We start from the raw sequence: 12,361 nt of genomic DNA, 5'->3' as shown, positions 1-12,361 counted from the left end.
TTAAACTGGAACCATTAAGTAAAAAATATATATTTGCAATAAAAATATATTAATCTTTTTTTTTTTTGCAGTACGCGGGCCTCTCACTGCTGTGGCCTCTCCCGCTGCGGAGCACAGCCTCCGGATGCACAGGCTCAGCAGCCATGGCTCACGGACCCAGCCGCTCCACGGCATGTGGGATCTTCCCGGACCGGGGCACAAACCCGCATCCCCTGCATCGGCAGGCGGACTCTCAACCACTGCGCCACCAGGGAGGCGCAAAATATATTGATCTTGAATGTAAAGACACATTTATATATAACATTCAATTCTATTGCTATTATTCCCCAACTGCCCTTTTATTCTCAAAGCATAATTGTAAGAACTTATGCCACATATCACAAGAAAAGAGTCTGTAACTGTGTATCGTGATGGGTATTAACTAGATTTATTGTTGTGACCATTTTGCAATATATACAAATATTGAATCATTATGTTGTACAACTGAAACTAACATTATATTATTTGCCGATTATATCTTAATTAAAAATTTTTAAAAAGAATTTATGTCACATAAACACAATTCAGAAATACAGCGGTAACACTGAATTCACTGGTTAACCATTACTACAAATGGAGATGCCTCACAGAGTACAGCAAAAAGAAAGAATCTATTTGGGTCCCTCTTTAGGGTGCTCCACTCCACCAGGCAGAGAAAGAGACATAAAATTTATATTAGACTTTTTAAATACTTTTCAAAATTTATATATCATATCTAATTTATTCATCTACTTTAAATTCCATGTGGAGAACTACTGAGCTAGAATAAAGTTAAAACATCAGAAAAGAAAAACATGTGCTGTGGATCATAATATAAAGATAAAACTTTCCTGTTCTTACAATCCAAGGTATTACAAATTCTTTCTTTCAAAGCTTCAGTGTCTGTTTAAAGAGAATATTATTTATACTACTTTATTCTTCCTTTTCTATAGGAGATGGTTTCTTACTATATGTTCCTAAATATATTCTCTTAGTTTATTTTAAAAGCAGTAGGATTACCATTTTAAGCTCTTAAAATATTATCCCATGTATCAAAAATATTCATATTCAAAGAGAAATATGTTCACAAAAACAGAGACGCATTGCTAGGACAATGTATTAGGAAATTGCTAACAAAATTATCCATAATCCTGGACCATCCTCTTGATATTTTATGATTACTTTAGACAGAAGTAAAAGAAGCCTAAAGTTTCTTTAGACAGAACTATGCAATGAAAATTCTATCATTGAAAAGGACAGTATTCATAGAACCTATTAGGAAAACACACTATTTAGTCAAGTTACAGAAACTCTATTTTCCAAAAATGCCTTGAAAATCTCTACCCAAAATGGCAAGTGCTCAAGATACTCTTTCCAAAACTTTAATCTCAAGATTCACAATACAGTCCTCTGATAAAGCCCTCTTATCCTTTAGGGAATGACACAGTTTGAAAGTTTGATTCTTGCTTTTAAAAGATTTTATTATGTTAGTGGGCTCTCGGGGATTTGAATTCTGCTAGGGCATTAAGTTCTCTCAGATTGTTGTTTAAAGTATGGGACTAGAAATCTAAGGATGGGAAACACTCTCAAGATGTTAAGCTAGTCTTGGAGAAGACTCTGAAGAGTTTTCAAATAGATCTCTTATCTAGAATTTTAACTTGGTTAAGAAAGATTTTGAGGGGCTTCCCTGGTGGCGCAGTGGTTGAGAGTCCGCCTGCCGATGCAGGGGATACGGGTTCGTGCCCCGGTCCGGGAGGATCCCACATGCTGCGGAGTGGCTGGGCCCGTGAGCTATGGCCGCTGAGCCTGCGCGTCCCGAGCCTGTGCTCCGCAACGGGAGAGGCCACAACGGTGAGAGGCCCGCGTACCGCAGAAAGATTTTGATACCCCAATTAAGAATCCCAAGATAAAAAATATTCTCTTGGAAGACAAAAAACAAGAAAATTTTATTTCTTACCAAGAAAGAGGTACACTTCCTGAAAGAATCTGAGAACAATTTCATACTTCCAGAAATACCCTTCTTTCTCTAAACTGCTAGATCCTAGACCATGGTTGGTCAAACCATCATGCTGTACACCATAAACTTAAACAGTGATCTATGTCAATTATTTCTCAATAAAACTGGGGAAAAAAGGTTTAAAAAAGCTGGGGGCTATGCAGATTTCAGTTCAATGTACAGAAAATCTTACAAAAGTCAGACCTGAACAATCATAAAATAAAACTGAAATCTCCCATCACTGGAGATACTCCAGGATATACTAAATAACCTCTTAGCAGCAATGTTGTAGGCAGGAAAAAAAAGAAGGAAACTAACATTTTTTCAGGGTATACTGTTAATTACTGTGCTAGGCATCTTTGTATCTCATTTAATCATCATGACAATCTTCTTATCTTAGAAATCATAAGAAACTTAGGTTCAAAAAGACTTAGCAATTTGCTTCAATCCTAACTAAATGTGGATTTGAATCAGCTGTCTGATATCAATGCCCAAAATATCTCCACACAATTAAGCTACTTTTCAGTTTCTTTTAAATGTATCCAAATTGAATAAAGTCATTGGCCAATTAAGGCTGATTAGTAAAGGTTTACTTGTATTTTAACATAATACAAAAACTCACTAAATGTTCGTAATATCCTCCTACCCTTTACCCGTATTTTAAAGGACGATATCTCAAATTAAGACTATTATGTACTAATTCATAATATATCCATTCAATATATGAGCTTAGGCACCAACTTATACATTATTATTATTGGAACTTCTGAATGTAACATCACCACTTAAGGATACTGTTAACATACTCCTCAAAAGTGTTCCATGGTCTTCCAAAAGACAAGACATTTAAAACATTCCTACTTATTTAAAATTTTAATATCAACTCCCAGATTTCTATTCTATTTGATTTTTCAAATGAATGACACGGTTTGCAAACATTAATAACAATGAAAATATTAGCAAGTATAAATCATAATTAAAAATATATAGAGAGGGTTTTAAAGTAATTACCTAATGAAGAATAATCTACCTGATATTCAGAAAATAACTTTGTAAAGAACTGAACTCAGGCTCCTTTGATCAGAATAGAATAGTTGATTATTTTACAGTCAAAGACCCTTTCAGTACAATAAAAGAAATTAGGATTATCTTTTCTAATGTATCCATTCTTTTCAAGTAACTATAGCTATTAAATGATGCTAAAAAATGGGAAGAAAAGCCCTTTGATTTACCTGGGAAAATTAAAATTTGCAGTTTACATAAGGGGGCAAGGGATATCATAAAAGCGCAAAACCATTTCACAACTATTGTATCATTAAGAAAGTAAAACAGTATATGAAGAGAAAATGGCATTTTTATTGCTAGATGGTTTTTGTTTTTTAATTTTTTAAACAACTGTAAAGATCAATAAAGATATACACACAAATTTTCTGCCCTTGGGAAACCCTAAAGCCTAGGCCATCTTGGGTCCTTGCTTCTGGATATGAAATATTCTCTTTGTCCTCATTATCCTATAGGTAATATCTCTCCACAGCTGTTTGGAATAAAGGATCATGATGGCCCAGGGGGAGAGCAGAGCACTGAAGAAGTCAAGAAGGAGCATCAGTGATTAGAAAGGTTACTTAGCATTGTATCACACAAAGGAAAATTGAAAACCAACATATGGTGACCCTGTGGCCTGACTCCAGGTATTTAGTAGTCATTTGAAGAAAGAGAATAATGCACCCTTATTTCAGCTTTAAATAGGTTAATCCTGTTACGTGGGTAATTTAAGTGCAAGAGATCCTAAACAAGGCAAAAAAAAAAAAAAAAGATCTATATATATTTTTTGTTATATATGTATTTTATATATACATTAAATACACACACATATATACATATATAAACAAAAAACTAATCTAGAAATGCAGATTAAAAAATTAATTATCAATTTGAAAGGGTTAAAAATTATTAACTTGTTTTAAAAAAATACTTCTAAGAAGCAAACCCAGAGTAAAAACTACTGATCTCTAAGAACACAAATGATTATGAACCTAAGATTTTGGCTTGAAATTCAAGGAAAAATAAAAATTACGTCAACTTCTTGTCAAGTATATGCCTGATATATATGTTTGGACTCCAAAAGAATATTGAGGTGTTAAAACAATTCCATACCTTTTACTTCCTAAGCCCATATCAAACCATATTGTAGAATATTTATGCTACCTTAAAATCCTCAAGAAAAGTGATTCTACAATCTCCCTCAGTACAAAATTTCAATATTTAATAACTTGAAATTCTTCCTACCACCTAATCTACAACCTTCCAGCTGTAAAAATTAAGGCGACTGTGTTTTTTTATGCTCTTGGTGGGGAAGGAGAACAATTTGTTACCAGGAATCAAACTATAATAAATGTTCCAAAGCCTGAAAGTGATTTTGAAGCCAACATTTAGCTTTCTTTTTCACAGGCTATTCAAACTCAATTGCTTTAAACTTCCCTTATATGTACTTCTAAGTATTTCACTATTATCCTCTCCCAAGTTATCTGCAACTCTTAAAAATAAAATTCGGGGGCTTCCCGGGTGGCGCAGTGGTTGAGAGTCTGCCTGCCGATGCAGGGGACACGGATTCGTGCCCCGGTCCAGGAAGATCCCACATGCCGTGGAGCGGCTGGGCCCGTGAGCCATGGCCACTGAGCCTGCGCGTCCGGAGCCTGTGCTCCGCAGCGGGAGAGGCCACAACAGTGAGAGGCCCTAGTACTGCAAAAAAATAAAATAAAATTCGGTAGGTAGCCAACAGTACCCTAAAAAGACTAATAAAGTATTTGTATTGGAATGATTCTCAATCAGAAAGCAAAAATTACTTGAATCTTAGCTAATTGATAGTGATAAAATAATAAACAAAAGGGAGTAACCATGAAAACATTAAAAACTGAGTCTAAGAGACAAAAGAGGTCTGTCTTAAGTATACTCCACAGGGATAATACCCTGATTAGAGAACTCAAATATCTTATCTTTAGCAGGTTACCCTTACTCCAAAGAGCTATACTTCAGGCAGACACAGCTTGATGGCATGCTTATTAAAGATATTAATTAACATGTTAAATAAAAATAATTTATACTATCCTGTATTTTAATTCTATGCTTACCAAAAAACTTTTGATAATAAATTTGTCTACCAGGTAGACTTCCTTAGGTAATAAAATGTTCAGATTTCAGTACAGTTGACTGAATATAAACAGAGAGGCTACATTTCTTACTATAAATTAATAAATCCAATTTTATATATAAACATATATATTCCCTTGATCTTTCATGTCTAATATTAGATACTAAAAATCTCTCATAACTTAAAGTATGGAACAAATGTAGTACACTTAGCCATTTACAGATTATTCTATCATTAATCACTTAATTGAGGTATGTAGAAGAGAAACATTAAAAAGTTTAATGATCTGTAAGTAAAATAGAGCACTTGCCACAAACATATTTCCCCTGGAAAGATTCAAAATGAATGAGAAGTCTTAAAGTTTCCAAAGTAATGTCATATTTTCTTTTTGTATGTTCTGTTTCCACCATAATACACTGGGATTCTGCAATATTAAAGTCAAAATTATGGATCCCACATACTTCTGTACATAAACACCTCCACTCATTTCATAAAATTATGGAGCAGCACCCTTCCATAAAATAAGAGTAAATATGCAATTCCCTAGAAAAACAAGGGCATTGTTATAAGGGAGTATTATCAGTGGCAGAGTTGCTTTAGTACTCTGTGTAGGGTGTTTTTGGAGGGGAAGAGAAAAGGGAAGGGAAGAGGACATAGATCACTTTACAAAAGTCATCAATTTTCCAATATGGTTTTCCCAGATTACAAAATCATATTTGTTTCCTAAGATAATGTGTCTTTGAAATTCCGTGATTCTCTGCACATCAATAAGTTACCTTGGTTTCATTCATTAAAAATCTTTCAGTAGTTTTCCATTGCTCTTAAAAACCTAGAATTCTTCACATGGCCTATAATTTGGATCCTACTCTTTTCTTGCCTCATGTATATGATGCTTGCTTTGAGAGCTTCGGCCTCACTGGCCTTCTCTCAGCTCTTCAAATACACAGCCTCATGGTCTTCACAAAGGTCCTCTCTCCTCTCTCTCTCTCTCTTTTTTTTAACATCTTTATTGGAGTATAATTGCTTTACAATGTTGTGTTAGTTTCTGCTGTATAACAAAGTGAATCAGCTATATATATACATATATCCCCATATCCCCTCCCTCTTGCGTCTCCCTCCCCCACTCCCTATCCCACCCTACTAGGTGGTCACAGAGCTGATCTCCCTGTGCTATGCCGCTGCTTCCCACTAGCTATCTATTTTACATTTGGTAGTGTATATATGTCCATGCCACTCTCTCACTTTGTCACAGCTCACCCTTCCCCCTCCCCACATCCTCAAGCCCATTCTCTAGTAGGACTGTGTCTTTATTCCTGTCTTGCCCCTAGGTTCTTCATGACCATTTTTTTTTTTCTCAGATTCCATATATATGTGTTAGCATAAGGTATTTGTTCTTCTCTTTCTGAGTTACTTCAGTCTGTATGACAGACTCTAGGTCCATCCACCTCACTACAAATAACTCAATTTCGTTTCTTTTCACAGCTGAGGAATATTCCATTGTATATATATATGCCACATCTTCTTTATCCATTCATCTGTCAATGGACACTTAGGTTGCTTCCATGTCCTGGCTATTGTAAATAGAGCTGCAATGAACATTGTGGTACATGCCTCTTTTTGAATTATGGTTTTCTCAGAGTATATGCCCAGTAGTGGGATTGCTGGGTCATATGGTAGTTCTATTTTTAGTTTTTTGAGGAAGCTCCATATTGTTCTCCATCGTGGCTGTATCAATTTACTCCTCTCTCTCTTTGTCAGATAATTCTTCTCACTCATTTATTCACCAAATATTTTATGAGCTCCTATTATGAGGCAGGCATTGTGCTACTCACTTTATAAATAGCCATGAATAAATAGGCAGGCAGTAAGCAAGATGAACAAGTAAAATACATAGTATGTTAGAAAGTAACAAATGGTAAGGATTAAAATAAAGCAAGGAAAAATGACAAGAAATGAGTGTGTTTGTGTACATGTGTGCATGTGTGCATGCATGCATGTGCAATTTTAGATAAGGTTGTTAGGAAAGGCCTTACCTAGAAGATCACAGTTAACTATTAACAAGCAATCAAATAAGCAAAATGATTATGGATTGTAATAAGTGCTATGAAGGAAATGAAAAGCATAATTTCCTTTATGCTTTAACTGGGAGCATAAATGTAAGTAAATAGGAGAAGCCTTTGCATATAGATGGATCAGAGAGAAAATCTCTCTGAAGAGAAACTGCATGTGAGCTGAGATTGAAGGATGAGAACGAGTCAAAATGTGACCCTTAGAGTATCCATGGTCCCCAAAGTACAGATGGCTCAGATTCTCCTAAAGCACTATTAGCATATCAGCTATATAGGATGGTATCATGGATGACATAGATATTCACAGAGGAAAGGGAAACATGTATAGAATATCTGCCATGTGCCAGGTAAATGAAAAGCACTTTGCATGCTTGTCATACTCTTTAACTTTCTAAAGCTTTCAAGAACAAGTTAGCTGCTGTTCGCTGTAAAAAGTTGTTGCTGAGTAAAATCTGCTGGTGGTCAATGAACATTTAGGTTGCTTCCATGTCTTAGCTATTGTGAATAATGTTGCAATAAATATGAGAATACACACTCAAAGATCCTGACTTCAATTCCTCTGTATATACACCCAGGAGTAGGAATCCTAGATAATATGGTAGCTCTAATTTTAATTTTTTGAGAAAGCTCCATATTGTTTTCCACAGTGGCTGCACAAATTTACATTCCCACCAACAGTGTATAAGAATTCTCTTTTCTCCACATTCTTGTGAACACTAGTTATCTTTTTTCTTTTTATAATAACCATCCTAACAGGTGTAAGGTGATATCTCATTGCAGTTTTGATTTGCATTTTCCTGATGATTAGTGATGTTTAGCAACTTTTCATATACCTGTTCGTCATTTGTATATCTTTTTTTGAGAAATGTCTATTCCTTTCCTTTCCCATTTTTAAATTGAATTACTTGCTTTTTTGCTAAAACTGTAGGAGTTCCTTATACATTTTGGACATTAACCTGTTAGCAGGTATATGGTTCGCAAATAATTTCTCCAAATTCCATAAACTGCTTCTTCGTTTTGTTGACTGCCTTTGCTGTGCAGAGCGTTTTATTTTGATGTAGTACCACTTGTCTATATCTACTTTTGTTGCCTGTGCTTTTCATATCAAGAAATCACTGCCAAGACCAAAATCAAGAAGATTTTCCCCTATATTTTCTTCTAGTAGTTTTATAGTTTCGGGTCTTACATTTGTCTTTAATCCACTTTGAGTTAATTTTTGCATCTGTTGTAAGATAAGGGTCCAGTTTTATTCTTCTGAATGTGGCTGTCCAGTTTTTCCAAAGCCATTTATTGAAGTGACTATCCTTTTTCCATTATGTATTCTTGGCACCCTGATTGAAAATCAGTTGATCGTATATGCATAGGTTCATTTTTGGGTCTCTATTCTGTTCCATTGGTAAATTGCCAAATGTATATTAATGAATCTACTCACAAAGAATTCAGTCAAGATTTTTCATAACTACAGATGTAGTCATTGATAGTCCCCACAATGACCACATGACGGAGATGGAAAGCTGACCACTGCTGCAGTTCTGGGTCGTTCTGCAGATCATTGTTTAAAATCTTCCCTGACATCATCATTAGAGACCTGCTAGTTGAAAGAGGGATCATTTCATGATGCTTCAACACCAAAATGTACCTCCTCACTAAAAGGCTACAGTGCTTTTCTAAACCTCCAGTGCTTGTGTTCAGCATTCATCTCAGGATACTACACTCAGATAGCCATCTAAATCAGGGCTGGTTTGTTTTTCCCTCCAGCTTCCATCAGAAGTATGACTTGTTTACCTGTCTGGATTCTCACCTTCAAAGCCACTATTATTTTCTAAAGTAGCATTTAGAATCATTTAAAATCTTAGGGATAATCCAGATAAAACACGTGTGTTTTGGGTGTGTGTGTGTGCGTGCTGTCAATTGTATAAACCCAATTTTTCAGGCACAAGCTTAAGAGATGTAAGTGGTTGTAAAGAATCTGTTACAACCCAAGAAACTTTGTTAGTAATATATAGCACTAAACGTAGATTAACATTTTCACTTGCTAACAAAGAAATGAGAGACCATAGATGAGAATAATCTAACAGAAAATCTGTAATCACATTTGATCATGAATTTCAACCTACTAAGCTACAAGTATATACAAAGACTGTGATTAAAGTTTGACTGACTTTTTCTGAGGGAAAAAGCAACCCAAGGGAAAAAAGAAACTAAAACCATACAGAAACAAGAAACAAGTACAGACTCTTCACAGAGAGACAAGAAACGCCAAAGTTTTACTCAAGGCTCTAGATCTTTAGATAGTTGCACACAATCTTTGAATCTAGTGCACAAAATGTGCTGCCAAAGCCTACTAGGAATAATAATATACTTGTCATTCAAGGAATATTTTAAAAAATCACTTTCTTTTGTACTGTACCCAAGAAGAATAATTGGTACAGTACAACGCATATATTGTTTAGTCTTAACTACCTTAAAACTTAATTCTTTTTATTGTTATGATTTTTAAAAAGGGATTTTAAATACACTATTTGCGTAAAAGTTGGAACTAAGCCTTAAACTTGCTTTTTAAATATATTTTCAATTGCTTGACAAACTCTTCATTTAAAAATCCTATTCTTTCACTCAACATGCTTTTATTGTGTATCTACTATGAACATCTTCCTATATTAGACATTGAAATCTTTCTCTATGAAACTTAAAAAAGAATTTTTTTTTTTTACATTTTTTGAGATAGACACTGAGACTTTTTAGGCAGACAAGAAGAGTCAATCATTATACCTCCATTTTTTTCCATAGCAATTTTCCTTGTTTCTCTATTTGGGTTAATGTCATCTTGTCCGCACTCAGTTATCGTGTTAGAATGTGGGCAGTGGATAAAGCAACTTGAAATGACTCAATACTAAAAGTATAAGTTAAAATAAAGGCTCCTAGCCAAAGTAAAAATGCCCTTAACCCAATTATTAGAGTACCAGAAAAGGTGGGGAGTCAGGGAGGTTTCAAAATCGTAATATTTCAAAGACAAACAAGAGTTGGTATTGTAAACTCAGAACTTAAATAAGGAATACGTTAGAAAATTTTAAAATTCTGCCCAGAACCCTCACAAGACATTTGAAACTTGTCTAATTAAGGATTACTCAAACATTTAGAAATAGATATTGTACAAATTATATCAGAAAAAGAGCAGTGTTAAAGGCCATATTTGTGTTAATACTGTTACCAGAGGTAAACTACATTCATTAAAATTCCATCTTAACAATTGTGTCATGAAAAACACATATAAATGACTAAACATAAGAATTAAGACTTCTTACCCCATATTTACATTGGCGGGATGTTGCTCCATACTGGAAACGGCATTGTTCATCAGCATCATACACCTGACCTGGGGCCACAGCTGGATAAAGAAAGTCACGCTTGGGAGGCTCATTATCAAGGCAAGTACCACGGCCTGAACTGTTCAACATAAAGGATCAAAGGAAATTAGGTACACTGTGGACTATTTCAATCACAGTTATGAAACCATGTGTTGAGCTCTTTGTTTTAATAATTGATGCATGAAAAACAATATATTCTACAAATAAATAATCATATGGCAAAATAGAATATCTTTACTAAAACTTGAATAAGAGCTCCAATAGTTTTTTTCCAGCACCAAGACACAATATAAGCATCTCACAAAACAATCTAAAAATGTCATGTTGGCCTTTAAACACTGATTTAAACTAATTTCTGAAGGAATCAAAACAATTTCATACTGCTCTAAGCTTCTTGTTTGTTTTCAGTGGAAATATAACCACATCTGGTAGTAGAATCAAAAACGTAAAATGTGGAAAAAAAATTGTGGTTGTGATCCTTAAAGACCTAATCTATATACTTCCACCTTGGGCAGAACAAGAGATGCTGTGGTAAGACATGTCCAAAGCTTCTTGAAATATTCCAATAACAAATGGGCTGAATGACAGATGAGGCCAAGATCCAAAGTTGTCCTCTCAAGTATATTAGAAGTGTTTAGTCTCTCAAAAATTTCATATTTCATCTAGGATCATCAGAGTTGGAAAAGAGAATGTTCTCCTCTCTCTATAATTTCTGCTTTTCAAAGTATGCTTGCACTCAAACATAATATTTTAATTCAGTGGAACAAATAACATAAAGATCGCCAAAAGCCAGAGAGAATATCTTAGTTTAAACAGCTTTATACTTTGCTAAATATAATTGTTCATTTTTATTTAGTCAGTGTGCATAAAATAGGACAGATGCTTTTTTACTTTCATTTCACATGTGAGTAAGTTAGAATTTTTAAAGAATTCCTATGCCAACATTTAAAAATTTTTTCCAACATTCCTGTCAATTGTGCCAGCACTTGTGTTTTTTTTTCCAAATCTTTTCCATCCACTTTGCCAAAGGAAAATAATTTCACAAGTAGAAGTTCCTCAACTATTATTTAGGACAGTACAAATTTTCATTTATAGGTAAGTAAGAAAGAACCATGCATAATAATGTTTCATATTCACTTAAAATTTTATATTCTTAAAATGCAAAAGCAAATTTGTTAAATAAAAATGTATATTTGCACAGTAGCAAATAAATACCTTTAAAAAACTGAACCATACTATGCATAAGGTGATAGATTCAAAGACCCAAAGGATAGAAAATTATCTTCTTTATGCCCTTTTTCTTTCATTTACACCCAACTTGATTAATTTTTTAAACAATAAAAATATTTAAATGGAATATTAAATGTGGTACTGAATAGATGGATGTTATTATTGGCCATTATAATCATTTCATTTGTCACTGCTCTAGGTGTCTAACTAATAGAGAACAATTTTTTTTCTTTTTTTTTGAGAACAATTTTTTTTCACCCAACTATCCAGATTTCATGACAGACTGCTTTTTATTTTCTGTTTTTTGTACTTTTAGAAATTGTCATGTACCTCACCTCAGCAAGAAAAACTATTTCTAAGTGAATTTTAAAAATAGTAAGTTCTGGGCTTCCTTGGTGGCACAGTGGTTGAGAGTCCGCCTGCCGATGCAGGGGATACGGGTTCATGCCCTGGTCCGGGAGGATCCCACATGCCCGGAGCGGCTGGGCCCGTGAGCCAGGGTCTCTGAGCCTACGCGTCCGGAGCCTGTGCT

General features: G+C 34.6%; 2 protein-coding genes across 3 annotated transcripts in view; both read right to left on the bottom strand.

Moving 5' to 3' along the window:
• Positions 1–12,361, bottom strand: part of CENPK (centromere protein K) — a 332,401-nt gene that overhangs the window by 110,785 nt on the left and 209,255 nt on the right. Inside the window, exon 21 of the transcript XR_004349429.1 lies at positions 10,537–10,678. The gene's annotated coding sequence lies outside the window, so the exon portion shown is untranslated. The remainder of the gene's footprint in view (positions 1–10,536; positions 10,679–12,361) is intronic.
• The window catches only part of ADAMTS6 (ADAM metallopeptidase with thrombospondin type 1 motif 6), a 279,851-nt gene that overhangs the window by 110,785 nt on the left and 156,705 nt on the right, over positions 1–12,361 (bottom strand). For both annotated transcript variants that reach the window (XR_004349428.1, XM_032629020.1), the window contains one exon: positions 10,537–10,678. Coding sequence is in view for 1 of the 2 variants with exons in the window: in XM_032629020.1 (XP_032484911.1) it covers positions 10,537–10,678 (142 nt within the window). In the remaining variant the exon portion in view is untranslated. The remainder of the gene's footprint in view (positions 1–10,536; positions 10,679–12,361) is intronic.

This window comes from Phocoena sinus, chromosome 3 (assembly GCF_008692025.1).
Source record: "Phocoena sinus isolate mPhoSin1 chromosome 3, mPhoSin1.pri, whole genome shotgun sequence".
Taxonomy (NCBI): domain Eukaryota; kingdom Metazoa; phylum Chordata; class Mammalia; order Artiodactyla; family Phocoenidae; genus Phocoena; species Phocoena sinus.
This window is presented reverse-complemented; position numbering and strand designations above follow the sequence as displayed.